The following is an 18,592-nucleotide window of genomic DNA, read 5'->3' on the forward strand; positions in this document are numbered from 1 at the left end:
AATTCTTCCAGCAAAAGTCAGTATGGTGCAGCTTTACGAAATCAAGGATTGATTTGAAGCTTCTTTGAACTTTGTGCTCACCTGCTGCTCTGATGATTGGACCTCACAAATACAGTCAACCCTACAATCACACAACTGTCTCATCCTTGCATAACAGCTGACCTGATGTCCTGTTTCTAAACATATGGAATATTGTGCAGAAATCTTGACTTTAAATCTTTTCTTTGGACATTCGCTGCTTTTCATTTTTTCACAAAGCTGGAATCCTGGCATATCTCAGCACGATGTGCAGTGTGTCCTTAAAAGCTGGAAGAAACTGGAAGTGGACGACTACAGAAATGTCAGGGCTGGTATATAACCTCAGTTATGCATCTGTCCTGTTCAGCTGATCCATCTACTCTCATCTACATTTAGGGAAACAGAAGAAAGGCTGAGGTATGCCAGATGATACAAGAACTGGACTGAATATCAGCGACAAGAGGTCTGATGGAGTGATATTCACACCCAAAAAAAACAAGACATGATGCTTGATTTCAGACACTGGTGAACACAAAGTAAGCATAATTCATGGTGCAGACGTCCTGGTTGTTGATTCCTAGAAACTCCAGGTCTTTTATTTCTTCAGCCATCAGGCTATTGAATTCTGACAGTAGTCTTTTAATTAAGTGATATTTTACATGGAACTGTATAAATTTTACATTTTGCCTATTTCAGTCTTAATAGTCTAAGACTATTAGTTTAATGTAATTAAACTAATAGTTTAATTAAACTATTAGTTTAATTAGTAGTTTAATGCTAACTACACCATTTTTTCTTATGACTGTTATGTGATGTGGGTGAGCTATAAATAAATTGTCCTTTTGGGATCAAAAAAATTGTCTTGTTTCCTCCTGGAACTTATTTTTATTAAAGCAGTTCTCAACAGAGAATGAAACGAAGGCTAGCCAACATCTAAAGAGCTTTTGGAAGTCCTTCAAGAAGCCTGGAGAAATGTTCCTGAAGAACACTTAGAGAAATTAAAAGAATACTTGTCTGGTTCAGATTGTGTTTCATAAGAAATGAAGGCTGGCTCAAGACTTCTGTACATGAACATGAAGATGTAAAGAAAATACTTCCTTGTATCAAATGTGCCCTTTTGTTGCAGAAGCACAAAATAAAAGAATAAGATGCTTTTGACGTCTAAGTCAGAAATAAGTTTTTAATAGATTTCTTTTCCCAGACATGCAGATGAAAATGAAAATTCTTCGAATAAAAATCCTTAAATTTCATTTACAGTATGTCAACATTGTGTGAATTTAAATGTGCAAAAAACTACTTTTAAATTTAGAAATTTAAGGTGAATGCAGACCATCTTCGTGGTCTCCCGGCTTTGCGCGGTGAAGGCGAGACATCCGAGTTACAGTCTGACAACGCTCTGCAGCAAGTCACTGTTTCAGCTCAGCTCATTTGAATTTGAAGACAAAACAAAAATTCTGTTTCTTCTAAAGATTGTTACAAATCACCTGTGATCAACATTTAAACAATAATAGATTTTTCTTTTTTTTTAAAGAAGAAAGTCACAAAAAGGCGTCTTATGAAAGGTGTTTTTTTAATCGAACTCAACTGGCAGCTTTCTATAGATGTCTTCATACAGAACAAGAACAAAAGGACGTCAAACAAACAATAAAAAAGGAAGCGTTGGGCTGATCATCCTGACTATGCAGTGAAATCTGACCTAATTGTTACTGAGAGAGGGGTTGGGAGAAAACAGAAGACAGACTGATGCATCATACTTTTGATAAGATGGATGAGGAGGACGAGCAGTCCTTTTCACCTCCTGCTCTCCCCCATCGACTCTTGCATGATGGTGATGAAAGAGGAGGAGGAGTACAGACTGATGTAGAGGAGGACGACATGATGCATCAGTGACTGCAGCTTTCCAGGTTTTGTCGCCATCTTGCTCAAACAGTGAGGAGAGACTACTCCATGCCCTCCTGGTTCTCTTGATCTGCCCCCATTTCCTCGCTGGCTTCCTTGCCTTCTTTGCTCCTCTTGCTCTTTTTGTGTTTGTGCCTCCGATGGCTGTCGCCCTCCTCGCTGTCGTGCCTCCTCCGGCTGCTGCTGCTAATGGAAGGAGAAAGACGAGGGTGTTAAAATGACAAAGGTAGCGAGGGAATGGGCGATCGAACAGCAGCGGGAGATTAAAGGGCAGATGCAGGAGGACAAGAGGGAGAAGCGATGGAAGATGAGAAACCAGGGAGACAAATAAAGATGAAGATCAATAAGGAAATAGAGAAGGTACAAGAGGACAAAGAATGACAAGGGGGGGGGCATGAAAGGGATTCAGAAAATGAAGGAGGGGAAAGGTATTAAGCAGAAGAAAAAGGCTGACAGAAAAACCTTTCAGATTAAATATTTATTAAGCCTGATACAGTTGCTGTCACCACCTTTCCTACGCAGCTTATACACACTTCAAAAGACAGACATCTTAAAAATTCAGTCACCCGTTTTCCAACAAGTCATGGCTAGAAATAGGAGGCCGTAACCATTTAGCTAAAACCAGTGAACACCATCACCTAGACTGAAAACACACTGTACAGTTTATAAAATCTGTTTTAGAGGAAAACTCAAAATAAAAGTGTCCCATAAAAGAATTCTGCATCATTACCAGCTGATAAAATAAAAAGACAAAAAAGTTCCTGTATCATCAGTTCTTGAAAGCAGGACCCCTGTTATCAGATCTGTGCATAAATCTGACACGCCAGAACTTTCCACCACTGAAATACAACCTAATTAAAAAAAAATAAAGGTTTTCCTTTAGAGAAATTAATTTATGAATGATCTTGTTTTCAAACTAAAACTAAAACATGTCTTACATTCATTGAAGTTAAAGCCTTAATCTGCTCAGATCTAGATGATTTTACCATGACTCCTCATATTAAATTAAATAAAACGAATGAAAAATACTTTATTAATCCCTGAGGGAATTGCAATGTTGTAAAAGGTTTTTTTTTTATGATACGTGAAATTAAACTTTGTAGTTTAAATGCTGTGCCTGCATTTAACAAACCATCAACAAGCGGTTTTGTAGATAAAGTGTGTTTTTTTTCTTTCAGACCCTCCTTATCCGGATCAGCTTCTCCTGCAGTCGTGAAAACTGAAAAGCAACCAACATTTATTTTTATTTTTTATTTCACACCCCAAAAAGTTGTGGCATCTTCACTTCTGTGCATTCTTAAATATGCTCCCTGCACAAAATGAAAAACTGAGTATGAGAACTAACTGGTGTGTCTAATGCCTTGCTCATTGCTCTGGTTTCTGTACTGTAACGGAGGAGCTAAAACCAGCTTATCACACAGCAAAGATGAACAATGTGAACAGGCCTGTGAAAGAAGCTTGGAATCGATACATTATGTATGGAAAAGGTCATAAAAATGATAAAAACACAAAAATCCAGCATAAAACAGTTATTGTGACCGAGTGTGGACGAGCTTACCTGCGAGAGGACTTGTGACGTCCCTCCTCTTTCTCTCTGTGCCGCCTCTCTCTGTGTCTTTCTTCTTTTTCTCGACTCGAACGGTCACGATGACGCTCTCCGTATGCACGCTCCTGGTACTCACGGTAGCGATACCGCTCTTCATCACTATGGCAACAGACATGAAAAGTGCGCTCTTTAGAGATCTTTGCACGCAGACCAAACGACAAATCCTTTAACACAAACTGTAAGTGAATAAACACATTCACTCATATCGATCTTGTAAGTTGATTTCAAGACAAGATTAAGATTATACAGGTTAATTTGGTAGAAGGGATTCCTATTTCTATGACTATTGCAGTATATACATATGTGCTACACTATTTAACCGATCTTATGTTTAAGAGAATAAAAATGTGATATTCAATCCTCTGCGCAGGATCAGGAGCAGCATTAACCTGCAGCATGTAATGTGCGAGTTTGTGTCTCTGACCTGGTGTAGCTCATAGCTGAAGGACTATGTTCCCTCTCTCGCTCCCGCTCATGTGTCCTCTCCCTCGGTCTGTCTCTGTCTTTGTCTCTCTTATCGTCTCGACGGGGATAGTAGTCCCATGGTTTGGTGTTGTCCATCATTGGGGGCCAAGGTGGAGGTACACCTCCAGCAATGGGTGGCGGGTAAGCACCTGGAAAGATGCAGGAGATTTTCAGTGATGATGTAAATTATAGGTTTGAACACTAAATCTAATGATTTGATTACCCATTAATCTAAATGTGCTTACTGATTATGACTGTGACTGCATCTCATAACAAAAGACCTCATTTTTACGTCTGATCGTTTACAAAGTTGAAGTATTTGTTGTGCCGCAGAGCTTCTTACCTTGAGGAAATGGGAATGGGGGGACCGAACGGCCATCATAACCTCCAGGGTGGCTGCTGTGCAGACAGAGGAAAAGCACCACGTTAGAGAACCTGTAGCACGTTCATCCTGTTGGACTTCACAAGTGCAACAACCACATGTTCTAACGGTAGATGAAACAAAAATCACATTAACATGGCAGCATCTTCACTGGACTGCATTTCACTATGTACCTGCAGCACAACCTCTCTGGTGACACCAGTGTGTTAAATTCTGTAAATGCTTTAAACAAACATTCATCAGAGCAGGAGCTTCTCTTTAAAACTAAAATTAGTTATCTTAGCAACGTGGATCAGAACAAGACACCAGGGCACATTTCTTTCTACATTGTACATGGTAAAAAAAAAATAAAAACACATTAATATTTTATTGGACCGCCTTTAGCCTTGATTACGGCACACATTCGTAGGGCATGGGTTCAAGAAGCTTCTGCAATGTCACAAGATTTATTTCCGTCCAGGGTTGCATTTATTTATCACCAAGATCTTGTAATGATGATGGGAGAGTCTGACCCCTGCGCAAAGCCTTCTCCAGCACATCCCTAATATTCTCAATGGGGTTCAGGTCTGGACTCTGTGGTGGCCAATCCATGTGTGAAAATGATGTCTCATGTTCCCTGAGCCACTCTTTCACAATCCGAGCCCAATGAATCCTGGCTTTGTCGTCTTGGAACATGACCATGCCATCAGGGAAGAAAAATCCATCAATGAAATAACCTGCTCATTCAGTATATTCAGGTATCAGCTGACCTCTTTCTATGGACACATAATGTAGCTGAACCTAGACCTGACCACCTGCAACAACCCCAGGACATAGACTGCCCCCACAGGCTTTCCTGTAGGCACTAGGTATGGTGGCTGCATCACTTCATCTGCCTCTCTTCTTACCATGATCATCCCATCACTCTGGAAAAGGGTAAATCTGGACTCATCAGACCACATGACCTTCTTCCATTGCTCCAGAGTCCAATCTTCATGCTCCCTAACAAACTGAAGCCTGTTTCTCCAGTTAGCCTCACTGATTAGTGGTTTTCTTATGGCTACACAGCTGTTCAGTCCCAATCCCTTGATGCCAATGATTTGACCCTTCTCAAACAGACTAACATCTTCTCCATAACCAGAGGATGGGTCTTTCAACATGGTTGTTACAGAAATGAGAAGTTACCCGTTGCATCAGTTGGGGGTAAATAACTTGTTGCCAGCTGAAAGATAAATCGCCTGTGCAGTAATTATTCAACAGAAGGCTTGTCCCTGTTTAAATCCAGGTGGCGACCTTTTTTTTTGGGGGGGGGCAGGCAGTGTATTATGCAACAACTGAGAAAGTGAAGATAACTTTCAATCAAAGAGGGCCAGAATAAAAATATGCACTGATTAAGATGCTGCAACTGTAAATCTAAGTTTCTTTTTGATGTGTGTTGCAAGTCTGAAAGTCAGTTTCAAAGGGTGTTGCAGATGTTTTCCAGTTTGTTCATAGAGGAGCACCGCTTGAATAACAGCAACAACAATCGTCCATGTTTACACAGGATAAACCAGTTGCAGAACTGAACTACAGGCCACTGACATCATACCAACACTCAGAGGCCAAAATTCAATCAGTACACTTAGGTGCATAAACAAAAACTAAATGAATGAAAAGGACTACGTTAGGCTCAGACTAAAAAGAAAAAGAGTATGATGGCATACAGCTACTGTCTAAATCTGCTGGGTTTTTTTTTCTTTTTGTTGTTCTCTTTTTGTGACGGTTGTCAACCCTAAATGTTGTAAAAAGTGCTGTAAAACAATCAAAACTAAAATTTCTAATCACAATTAATTGTACATCTTTTGATTACTTCGCAAATCTGTCTTACTGTAAAATCTGTTGAAACTTCACTCAACTTTTTTTTTAAACAAATATATTGTTGCTATTCCACCAGCCATACACCTTACACCCTACAAAGTCTGCACTGTTTTACTGAATTTAAAAAATGTTTGTAAAAAAAGAAATCAGCTACCCATAATCAGTGCATATTTCAGATCCAGGATCCAGAAAGTGGCTCACTCCGACCATCATTACAGTCGTTTCAAAACCGTAAAAGCCAGTTAGCAGCTAGGCCGTGCGTCAGCCTTCAGTAAAGACAAACTACTCACAGCAGAAGCTGCTGTGTGACAATCAGATACCTGAGCTTTAATGTTAACACAAGGACAGAAATGTTGTCGCCATCGTCTGTCACCAGGAATTACACTGGTCCACGTTAGCTTTAACTTGGCTTATCGCTGCTGTCGGACGCAGACCTCCTATGTCCAAAACTTTTATTTTTCAAAAAATGAATAAAACTGTATGGTTTTTGTAATAATGGACATAATGTCATCAAACTTGGTATTGTGCTTTACATCATATATCTTTGGTTAAATGTTTGTAAAACTACAGACAGACATAAAGGGTGACCAATAGTACCGATTTATGAAGGAAAAAGAAAATCACGAATTGTGGACATAGGAGGTTTTTGCCCAACAGCAACGTTATGTTATATTGACAACTGGATGTAATAAGTTACTGATTCTAATGATATAGAGCAATTTAGTTAATTCATTTTTCATACTCCTTCATCCTGTTCAGGGTAACAGCTGGGTTACAAAATGGACAGGATACCAGTCCATTACAGGGTGAGTGAAGAGTGTTTTCTTCCTCTTAATGTAAGGTGGTTGGCCAACAGCGCTGTGGTTAAACTCCCACTGTCGACCGCCAAGATGCGGATCATAAATCTTCCTTTACTGATCATAAATCTGTAAGCTTGGGAGGTCCCTTACCCTATACGCAGACTGTGAGTCGGTGTAGAAAGGCCTGTATAGACTGTTGTTTTAACAAGTAAGATGGCCGTTTTATGGTTTTATAGTGAGAAATTGTTTAGATTATTTCCGCATCGGTATATCCAAGGACAGCGTTTTAATTGGGTTAGAAATGTGATACCTCGACAAAGGTCTCGGCTTCAATCGGTGACTCTTGCTGGTATTAAATACTGGGTTGGGAAAGGTAAACGTTAATAAAGGTGGTTTCTATATGATTAATAAAATTAAATGAAAATTTAATTTATCCCAGAGGGAAATTTCAAAGTCTGGGTTTCTTTAAGTGCATGTGTTAACAGATGTGTTACCTGTCCATAGTGGGAATTAGAGAAGGAGGAGGACCACTTGTTGGAGGTGGAAAACCAGGAGGAGGTACAGTAATGGGTAACCCTGTGTGGTGGTGCAAGAAAGAGAGCATGAACAAATTAAAAACACTGTGGATGTATGTAGAAGAATTAGAGAAGCAGCTGAACTCACTGGGTGGGGGTAGGAGTGGAGGTGCAGTGCTGACGTTGGGCGGTGGAGGAAGAAATGGAGGTGGGGGTATGTTTGGAGGAATTGGTCCAGGAGGGAAGAAGGTGGGAATCTTAGCTGGGGCTGGTTCAGCATCCGATGTCGAGTGCTCAGAAATCACCTGGAAACAGACAGGAGAGGACGCTGTGGCCAAACCCTTCGAGGTGTGCTGTGTTAATTTGTTTTCCTCTTAAACTGATGTCTGTTGCTTCTTGTACCTGGATGTTGTTGCCCTCTAGATTGTGTCTGCGCCGGCCTTCAACTCTGCTGATTGTGGCTGTCTGTCCACCGATCACATCTATGGTACCACTAGTCTTCCTAGAAAAAAAAACGACAGACATCAAGGTAACAAAAAGTGACTCCACCTACCCATCTGTCACCAGTTAATGTCTGTAAGAAGAGACCCAGCTGAACGATCATATCAAAGTTTCATTATAGGCCCTGTGCTTTAATCTCTCAAAGCCACGAAACAAAAGTGATAACAGTCAAATAGATTCATCTAAAAGACTAAATGACACACTATCTGGTTTGTAAAATATTTAGTCAAAACAGTTTCTGCTTATGTTTAACGTTATAGTAAAGCTCATAGCTCTGAAAAATCACATTTTTAATTAAGAGTTATTATTAAGCTATCTCATAAGAGAAAAGAGTGTTACCTGATCATCTGACTGGTAGCAGATTTGTACAGGCTGACAGGAGATGTGAAGTCTGTCTTGGAGGTGTGAACAGGCAAACTGGACATATCCTTTTCATTTCCTGTCCTGCCCTGTTGAACCTACAGAAAAAGAGGAGAATCTGCATCACAGCAGGCAGCGACTTCTGATTTAAAAATACAATCAGAGAATGAGGATTAGACTGAGATGCTCAGAAGATGATTTAAACTAAAGCAGAGCTGAAGGAATGAAAGAAACATAGTAAATGTTTGCATCTTACAGTGATTTTGCTTGTTACTGAGCCAACCGTCGAGACCTCCAGACCCATTCGCAGTCTTTTCTGTTTCTCACAGTAAGCCTTCCAGGTGTCCTCATTGAAACCGTAGTTGAAATAATCTGAAAGATCCGCTCCTATACGCAGAAACACTCTTTGTAAAATATTGTACACCTGAGCCCCAGCATGGAGGCCTTCTGTTCTGCATCGATTATGAGCCCAACATACGTTTAAGCTTCTATTTCTTATACTCATGACATTTTGTAACAGTTGTGATCTGTAAAAGCAACAATTGCAGCTTCAGTTGGGAGACTTTTTGCAGGACTCTGCCCCAAGGCCAGCATGCACAAATATGAGGCCTGAAGGAACTGAAACAATTCCTCATAGCGTTATTTTATCTACACACACACACACACCTGGCTTCCTCCAAGGTTTCTCTTCAAAGGACTCCATGTCCACCTCCAGCACTGGAACTCCATTAATGTTCCCGGGTGCATCGAGATCCACTCCCTTCAGCTTTGTGGTAACTGAAATAAACAACAGATGTTACTGGATATTTTCCCAAGAAGAAAAAAGGCTGAAGTCCTTTGTTTCGAGTCAAGAGAGTGATACCTTGTCCATACGGTCTGGAGCCCGTTGTTTTTATGTTGAGGTTCACAGGTGGAGCTCCATAAGTCCTGGGAGGGAGAGAAGAATAGTTTTGTTTATCTAATGATGATGTACGATGACAAGGAATCACTTGTTTCTGCAAGTTGGCATAACGGATTTTTCAGAAAACTCAATTATCAAGGATTTAAATTGAACAATAATTGCTGTGGAATTTGTTGGATTAATGATGCGAGATTATTTATATCTCTCAGTTTCAGATACAGGGTTTAAGAACGACCATTAAAATCATTAAATTCTCAGGAAATAAGAATAAAACCTCAAACACCACAGATGCACCAAAGTTTCTGGAGCTCTGATTTTTTTTTATGTACATATTTTTGTTGTTGTTTTTCAGATTAAACTGAAGAGCCGTCACATCCACCCATCAATGTTTAATGACTGTGTTTTAAAACTGATCAACAATCTAAATTTGTTATTTAAACCTTAGCATTCATTGAATAGTTTGTATGAGTCTTTCTTGCAGCTTCTTTGGTAGGTGTTTGCATTCTTTGTTATAGTGAATTTGGTCTGTTTCACCAGTTCTTCCTGACAGATCCTCTTATGCTCTGTCAGGCTGCAAGTGTCTGAACGGGGAGAATCTTCACATGTTTACAGTCAGAGACTCTTCTGGAAACTGAGTTCCATTTAAGGAAGATAGTACAATGGACTGGGTGTTTTTGTGCATAAATCTCTGCTTTTTTTTTTCTCTTTTTTGTAAATAAAACCAAATAATTATATTTTGTCAAAATATTATGTTTGTTTACAACTAAAGAAAATTCCATCTTACATTTACCACAAGTCAGCAGCTGTTCATCCTGTGTACCATAAACATCAATGGCTTACTTAAAGCAGCATCTTTAAAACACTGCAATATGACTTAAACTTACGTGTACTGTGGTGCTCCAGTTTTAATGTCGCCAATGGTAACACGAACATCATCGTCATCATCATCGCTATCACTGTCACTCTCCACATCCTCGCCTGCAGCTTCTCCTGTGGCCTAAAAGTTGAGGAGGAAAATAAATTTTAATGTGTTAAACCATTAAGAGCTGGGATATACTTGGTGTGAACACAAGCGTAAACGTCAGCGTTCTGCGACGTTTGCACATATACTTGCTGCAAACAACAGAAGTACAGCGCAGCAAAAACGCTACATACTGGAGGTCACCGAAAGGGGCGGTACGCAGCACTTTTACTTTGAAACAGTGAAAAGGTCAATCTACTGGTTACACTGTATTTCTGGGACATCAACCCACAACACGCTTCCAATTTGTTGCCAACTGTTAAAGCACGAGTGTTTGTCACTGTGCAACAGGGATGAAAAAATCATACAGATGCCGGTAGTTGCAGATAAGGTCTGAGAGACGGTCTTCAAAACTATCCGCCATTGTCTTTACCTCGGACCTGTTGTGTTCGTGCTGCTGTTCACATGAGCGTCTTTAGTGTTCAAGTCAATACTGCAACTCACGCATGCGATATGTTACCTCGCATTAACAGCCTACGTGCAAAACAAATGCTAGGAATGCATGGCAGCCATGATAAGTACGAGGACGTGCCGCTAACAGCAAGTATATCCCAGCCCTAAAGCTGAGAAGGACAGAAAGTAATAGATACAGGAAGATAAAAATGAGAAAGAGAAAACAAAAACATAAAGACTACTTACCTCAGAGGCGACTCCATTTCCTGCAGCATGTGCAGCAGCAGTATCATCTGCTGAAATATCAGTGGGTGCGCTGCAAATTAAATACACTTTTAGAAATGTAATGAATCTTGTTATTTTTCCTAAAGTTCAGACACGTAAGAAAACAAATATTCACCATGTCCACTAAAAGTAAGAAACACCTTAAAACTTAAAACCAGACTGTATGACTGAAGAAGAAAGCCTTTCCTGTGTGGACACTGTAACAGGAAATAATTAGGATATATCACTGCATCACATACATTTATTCTCAATGTAAAAGCTTTTCTGCTCCATTTTTCCTAAGCAACAGTACAAGAAATGTATTCCAAAGAGCAGAGACACATGGTGCAAAGGTAGTTTCATGAGCTAAAGCTTATTTTCATTTGTTGCTTTTCATTCTTTTCTCATCCTCTTTATACATTCTAGTTTTTCTTCAGCATACATCATATCAAAAGACCATTTACAAATAACTGAAATTAATATCCAGCTCTCGCAAATGGATATTACTTACCTACAGATTACTTAAATAAATGGTCATACCGGATCAAATTCTGTATATATTTTGTTGTTGTTAAGATAACATAGTAATAGTCACATAACCCCCACCTCATCAAAAATAAGTGGTCTGTTGAGAAAATTATAGTGATGACACAACTAAGACTGTAAAATTTTTTCATGTAGCCAAGTTTTCCATCAAACACAACAAATCTGCCGCAAATACAAGTACCTTAGCAAAATAATTGTACTATTACATTACATGGCAGGTGCCTGTCTATATCTTAACAATAAAAATAAGCTAGAAAATGACTGAATTTTCTGTAAACTTTATCGTACTTTCAGCTATAGAGTGGTGTTTATGATATTGATTTGTTGAAGAACTGTTGTATTAAGCTGTATCTATGAACTGGCCATGTGGGATAAGTAAATAATCCAGGAACCTGAATGCTAAACTGTAGTTGTGTTTTCAGTTCTTTGTTACTTGTGTGTGTCCTAAGAAACCGTTTTATCTATCTGTAGACACGTCTAAGTGTTTGTGGACTAATATGTTTCAAAAGTATTGTATAGTGTATGTAGTGCCTATATAGTGTATTTCCTTTTTTTAAATATATATATTCACACTAATATATACTAATATATATATATATATATATATATATATATATATATATATATATATATATATTAGTAAGAGTAGACGATACCTGACAAGAGCGTTCAGTTTGGCTTCTTCATCCTCTTCTCTGCTTTCCGATTCATCTAGAATAAAAATTAAACGTGACTGTTATTTCAGCTTTCGAAGGTATTCATATTTAACCCCTAATCAAGGTCTAACTTAGTAGAGAAACACAGAAGGAATATGCAGTCATATATCATTTGTTTTAATATTCTTTTCAAGTTTGGCTTCTTTCTATTCTGATGTTACGAGGCCGACAACAGGCGTTGCTAGCTTAGCTTCCCGGCTAACGCCTCAATTATGTTCTCTTAGCAGTCTCATGTTTGTTGGTTAGCACTTTATTAGCACAACAGTTAACACATTAATTCACATTTCTGTATGTGATGGGAAGTTGTGTTTGCGGACAGTATCTGTTTGCTTTTACCTCCATATAACCATTCCTCCTCCTCATCTCCAGCGCTGGCGTCCGTGGTGGTTGTTTTGTCCGCCTCCTCCGCTGACATGTTTAGCTAACACTGAGAGCTAAAACCAGTAGCGGTTTCAGCAACCACAACAAGTTTCAACAAAATCCTGAAACTTTATATGAGGGTAGTTGCCCCTTTAGCAGGGAAAAGTAGTTAGACACACAAATTAGGGCTTCATAGATTCATATTCAACCTTTGCAATGCGGCTTGAACCCGGAAGCGACTGTAGCTGGCGTCCCGCTAAGGTCACAATGTTGGAGCAGAAAAAAGTGCGCCCCCTACTGGACAGGAGGAATGAGTGTGTTTAAAGTACATAATCTTGGTTATGTGAATATGGTTAATTGACCGAATTTGTAAAACCATTTAAAGTTTTTCATATATTCTGCTGTTAGAGGCCGACAACAGCGAACATGAGCTTTTTTTGCAATTTTGTAAAAAAAAAAAATATATGGAAAGAACTATTTTCATCAAAAATAATCACTGAGGTTTCATTTAATGTTTTCCATTTGCATGAAACGATTTATGGTCTGTGTACGCCATGATTTCACTTTTGGTTTTTTATTTAGCTTTAGATTTTTATTTGTAAACAGGCACATGATAATTTAACCAGTTTTTCCCAAAAAGTAATAAATATACAAGTTGTTTCACACTGTTGACTTTTTTTCCCAGTCTATCAAATCTGTATAGTGCCAATTCACAACAAAGCCATCCCAATGCACTTTTAAAGATGCAGTCCAGCTTAACTCAAGTCATTGCATTGCACTTATAATCTAGTTAAAACTAGAATTATATATGTGAATTATATCATTTACATTAGTCCTATTAATTATATCTAAAAAATATACTTCACTAAGGAAACCAAAAGATTACACCAGAATTTATCTTTCATTCAATCCGCTATCCTGAGCTTACACAAGGTACAGTGGAAAGGAAAGCTCTCTTTTAACAGGAGAAAGGACATAGTGACAAGTATACCTGTTAAGAAAGAAAAAGAGAAACAATGACATCAACAATACCATATATTTGAACATGAAGAAGAAAAAGTAAAGACAGGAAAGTGTATGGAGGTGTTCAGTGCATCATGGGGTGCCCCCCAGCAGTCTAAACCCATAGCAGAATAACTGAAGTGGAGGCTAGGGTTCACCCAAGTCAGTCCTAACTATAAACTTCATGAAAAAGGAACATTTTTAATTTAATCCTAAAGGTAGAGAAGGTGTCTGCTTTTCAAACCCAAACTGGGAATTAGTCCCATCTCTGCTGCAAATTCTTATCAGAACCCTTGCTACAGCATTTTGCATCAGCTGGAGACTTTTCAGGGCATATTTGGGACAGCCCAATAATGGGGAACTGCAGTTGTCCAGTCTTGAAGTAACAAATGCATGGATTAGCTTTTCTGCATCTGGGGGTCTTAGAAACCTTTTATATGTGAGTCGAAGGACAGATCCTGGTCAAATGTAACTCAAAGATTCATTTCTGTAGAACTAGAAGCCAAGGTAATGAGACCCAGAGTAATTACACAGCTAGACAGTGTCTTCTTGAGGCACTCATGTCCAAAGACAATAATCTCAGTTTTGTCTAGAAATAGGATTTATGACTTTTGAAAGGAGCTGGATCTTGAGGAACCGTTCCTTTTAAAGAACCATTCAAAAGACTGGCTCCTTTTCAATTTCACACACCCCACCTACTCTGATGGTGGGAATTATTCAGAAACATTGGTCATAATTTCATTTGGCTTGTGTTTTCATTGTAATCATTCCCTAAGGTGGCTCAAAATCACCATGTTTTGACAGTGAGATTAAATATTTTGGATTTTCTCTCACCAAAAAATAAAACAAAAACTATGCAGGCTACAATTAATTTCCATGCAAAATAACTTCAAAATTTTCAACATATGGACAATTTAGTAATGCAAAAAACTCACAGTATATGAATAATAAATAGTTAAAATATGTACATATATAAAATCTACTATACAAGAATATATATATATATCTATATATATATATATAAGAAAAATATAAATTAAATAAATGTTAAACCTGAGCAACATCATTGCAAATTCTAGTAAACGTTTTGAATAGAACTCCAAGTATATGTTTTCAATCAACAGGCCTACTTTCTGCCCATAGATGCATCACGTGAACGGAGCGTGTTGGACATCAGACTCCAGTGATGGCACACATGTCATGTAAAAGCAGAGTGGATTATTTGTATATAAAAAGAATGGCTCCCAAATTATGGGCCACAGCTGCAACTCACAGTTCTCAGCTGGTTCCCATAGTTCACTTAAAGGAGCTGTTCAAAAGAATCGATTCGTTCATTAACGTCACATCTCTAGTTGTGTCTAAGTTAAAAAAGACTCATCCAGGCCATTATCATTCAGACAACTGACTGGTTTCATGGATAAGTACAGCTGAGTATAATTTGTGTTGCAACAAAACTTTATGTGATGTCGTCTAAACATGCTGATTTAAGGAAAGCGGTACAAGGTAAAAAGCATCGGTCCCAGCAAAAAATCGCGAGGAACGTCTTACTCTAGTGTGTGAGGAAGACTAATTATTTACACAAAGAAACTGGAATCTATCAGATAAATATGATTTAAATCATCCTATTACGATTAATTTAATTCCAATAAGAAGTTTAAACCTGTGTAACAGAATGCTGATTGATGCTGTCATATGCATCGTGGAGATCCAACAGGACAAGTACAGACAGGAGTTTGTTATCTGAGGCCATGGCGGGGTCATTGGGAACTTTCACCAGTGCTGTTTCTGTGCTGATATTTGTTCTGTATGAATCCTGACTGAACATGTATATACAATCACATGGCCTTGGAGGCTCAATGTGAAGTGAATATGTACATTTCTTCTTAGTCAAACAGCCATTAATAAGCACAAAACTGTGGTAAAGAGAGTAAAGTTAACTCAGGGCAACAAGCCTTAAAACAGCTACTAGTAGATTCAAAACAAGAACATGGTGACTACAATGACAGAACAGATTTAAAAATATGCAAACTAATACATAAAGATGTCCACATACACATATTAATCCAAACTCTATTTAGAATAAACATTAATACAGTAATAATATGCTAAGTTTATTTTTTTTAAAAGACATAAACAAGACAAATGTCTGCCATAAAACCACATAAAGATAATCAGCAACACCCATTAATACTGCAGTCTCTTTTTATCGTCTCTTTCAGCCCCCCAGGGGCCTGTTTGCTCCTTAGACATCTGCCTGCTTCCTTCTCTTCATCTGTTTTTACTGTAGGAGGGGGAGAATTTATGCCTAAAGTATCACTACTATCACTGATATGAAAGCTTATTTTGAGGGCTGAGAATAGGGTCAAAATGACCAAACAATGACAAGATGGCATTAAAAAACAAAACAAAATGATTTAACCTACACATCTACTTCACAATAGTTAAACAAATGCTTATTATTTGTTAAATCGGCCAGTGACAATTAAAACATATTAAGAGGCAACCTTGAAATATTGTATGTACCTCATACATGATGACGTATCTCTCACCTTTATGGGATACCACATTAGCTTCACCTAACAAAAGTATCAGTACTGATACTAATATTAGTAATCCAGGCTGTACTTTATTTTTGTGGTACCTTTCATTTACTTATTCTGTCCACAGGGAGTAGCAACATGGATATGAACATGGATAGACTTTTTTCTCACAACACCACATACGTGTAAGAGATAATGTCACAAACAACTTTGCTCTATCTAAATGAAAGACTGTTAGGCTCCTGGATGCAGCTTTAGAGTCATTATGTAGAAATTAGCTCAACCAGCTATGACCAAACACCCACTGGGAAAATATTTAGAAAGTAAATGCTGAACCAGAAGGCAGCACCGTTAGCATGAAGCACACTTTGTCCCCAAGGCACCTGACACTTTTTCTGTTTAAAGTACTAAGATTACTATTTCATTGATTTGTTGTTGTGGCAAGATTTATGTTTGTGTTAGCATTTTTCTGACTAAATCGCTTGACTCTTAGTCATTACCGTTGAACCACAGGCAGTCTCCCACAGTGAAAATTACCAACATGTATGTGGACATGCTAATGTGTCATATGATCACTAAACAGGAAAATTACAAAATAAAATTATAATAATCTAAATTTCTCTGTAAAGTTTCTACAACAGATCACATCAGTTTGGGCAAAAACAGATATTAGGTGCGAAATGTTGGTTCCATTGCCCCACCAAAACAAATAACGAAGTATTTGTTCAATTAAACTTTAGCTGGTGCTGAGTTTGTAAATATTTGCTATTAACTTGAATTTACAGCTGAATTAAAATGAAGATCAAGCTGTTCTCTTATTCTGTCATAATGAATGGCACTGTTAAGCTCATTGCCAGGCCAGTGGCTCATCTTTAAGGCTGTAATTCAGCACAGAGCTACTTTAAACTTCTCAATAACAGCTGTTTTTTTTTTACATCAGAGTAATGTAAAGAAGAAAGCACATCTTTCAATTGTAAGATTTTATGTATTGGGAGAACATGAAAAATAATAATCTCAACCTTACCAGGTCATGACAATTCAACATCTGAAAGACATTAATACATATATGATGTGAGGCAATGCAATACAATATGATACATCACGATACAGTACAATATGATTTAAACATACTATACAATTTATCATGATACAAAATAGGTCACGATATGATACTATGTGATATAATATGTTACAAAAGAATATGATACAATAATATTAAGAATAAGATACGATACGATGAGTGTACTATATCCTAAATATGTTATTGACTCAAATGCAATCAGCTGCTGCCTTTACAAAGGAATACTGAATGTAAAAAAGTGAAAGAGATTATGTTAAAGAGAAAGATGGTTGATGCTTGTTCATGACACATAACACTCCAAGGAATATATTGTACAACCAATCAGCCTAATTTAAGAATTTATTTGAGGAGGGGGCCAAATAATTTTTTAAATGCCGAAGTTTGTGTTTTAAATTCTCCACATTCTGACAGAAATAAGAGCTCATACTGAGGATGGAGGATGTGTAATACCTCACATCAAAGTCCAAAGTCTGGGCCAGTCTGAGTAAAAATGACTCATGGATGTGTTGAAGAGTGATGTTTTCGGTGATCTACATCACCTTCGTGGCGTACTAGATGCAGCAGTTTAGCCTGTGCAGAGAGATGATATTACCACATCGTCAACCCACATTACTGTCACATTTTATTTAATAAACACCACGCAAAAAATATTTAAACACTGTGTGAAAACTAAGTACATTGCTCCAGAAAAGAAACTTTAGACTGTAGCTGTTGGGTTTACTAAAAACATCTTTAGTCACAAAGCATGCATGTTCATCAACTCAAGTGCACAATATCAAATCAGACTTTATTTATACAGCACTTTTCAGACAAAATTAACTCAAAGTGCTAAAAACAAAGCAATCAGGTGCAAACATACATACAACAAGACAGTTAAGAGGACTGATAAGAGCATAACACGGTGAATAAAAAGCAGCTTTTTCAAGCAGGGAAAATTAAATTAAATTAAATTAAATTAAATTAAATTAAATTAAATTAAATTAAATTAAATTAAATTAAATTAAATTAAATAAAGAAATAAAAGACAAACAGTAAAACGATAAGATTTAAGAAGTGATGTAAAAGAATCTGGAGATTTAGCTGACTTGCAGTTCTGTGGGAGACTATTCCAAATGGATGTTGCATAAAAACTAAAAGCAGCTTCTCCAGGTGTGGTCTTAACTCTGTGAATAGAAAGCAAGCTGCACCAGATGATCTAAAACCAAATGATTTACGGAATGTATTTCAACCTATGAGGTAATGAACAATACTAAAATAAGAAAAATTTTAAATGGTTCATTTGTGCAAATATTTATTCTGATATGTTCACCAACCTGATTGTTTCCGGTTTATATCAAATCATATCACCAATAAGTCATGTGACTGTAGCCTTGTTTCCACCGTCAG

The 18,592-nt window shown here is 37.8% G+C and overlaps 1 protein-coding gene across 3 annotated transcripts; it reads right to left on the bottom strand.

The window, feature by feature from the left end:
- Nucleotides 1–1,569: 1,569 nt before the first annotated feature.
- On the bottom strand, nt 1,570–12,831 carry fip1l1b (FIP1 like 1b (S. cerevisiae)). 3 transcript variants are annotated; one of them, XM_041984325.1, is made up of 15 exons: nt 12,560–12,831; nt 12,164–12,218; nt 10,944–11,013; nt 10,168–10,280; nt 9,245–9,309; nt 9,049–9,159; nt 8,639–8,769; nt 8,362–8,480; nt 7,924–8,023; nt 7,670–7,826; nt 7,501–7,582; nt 4,332–4,387; nt 3,948–4,137; nt 3,476–3,622; nt 1,570–2,100 (listed from the first exon to the last, which is right to left on the bottom strand). In XM_041984325.1, the coding sequence occupies exons 1-15, from the start codon at nt 12,636–12,638 to the stop codon at nt 1,959–1,961; spliced, it is 1,617 nt and encodes a 538-aa protein (XP_041840259.1). In that variant the 5' UTR covers nt 12,639–12,831; the 3' UTR covers nt 1,570–1,958. The 3 variants fall into 3 exon arrangements, with proteins under 3 accessions (XP_041840259.1, XP_041840261.1, XP_041840258.1); XM_041984327.1 differs by having other exon boundaries at nt 1,570–2,103; nt 4,332–4,384; nt 12,560–12,830; XM_041984324.1 differs by having other exon boundaries at nt 1,570–2,103; nt 12,560–12,830.
- Between the last annotated feature and the right edge of the window lie 5,761 nt (nt 12,832–18,592).

This window comes from Melanotaenia boesemani, chromosome 4, assembly GCF_017639745.1.
Source record: "Melanotaenia boesemani isolate fMelBoe1 chromosome 4, fMelBoe1.pri, whole genome shotgun sequence".
NCBI classification, from domain to species: Eukaryota; Metazoa; Chordata; class Actinopteri; order Atheriniformes; family Melanotaeniidae; genus Melanotaenia; species Melanotaenia boesemani.

Excerpts from the sequence above, each read along its gene's own strand:
- fip1l1b (XM_041984324.1), bottom strand. The coding sequence starts at position 12,638 with ATGTCAGCGGAGGAGGCGGACAAAACAACCACCACGGACGCCAGCGCT. Across the intron at positions 9,310-10,167 it reads ACTGGAGCACCACAGTACAC|GACTTATGGAGCTCCACCTG; the intron begins GTAAGTTTAAGT and ends TCTCCCTCCCAG. Across the intron at positions 4,138-4,331 it reads CCCATTCCCATTTCCTCAAG|GTGCTTACCCGCCACCCATT; the intron begins GTAAGAAGCTCT and ends GCATCTTTCCAG.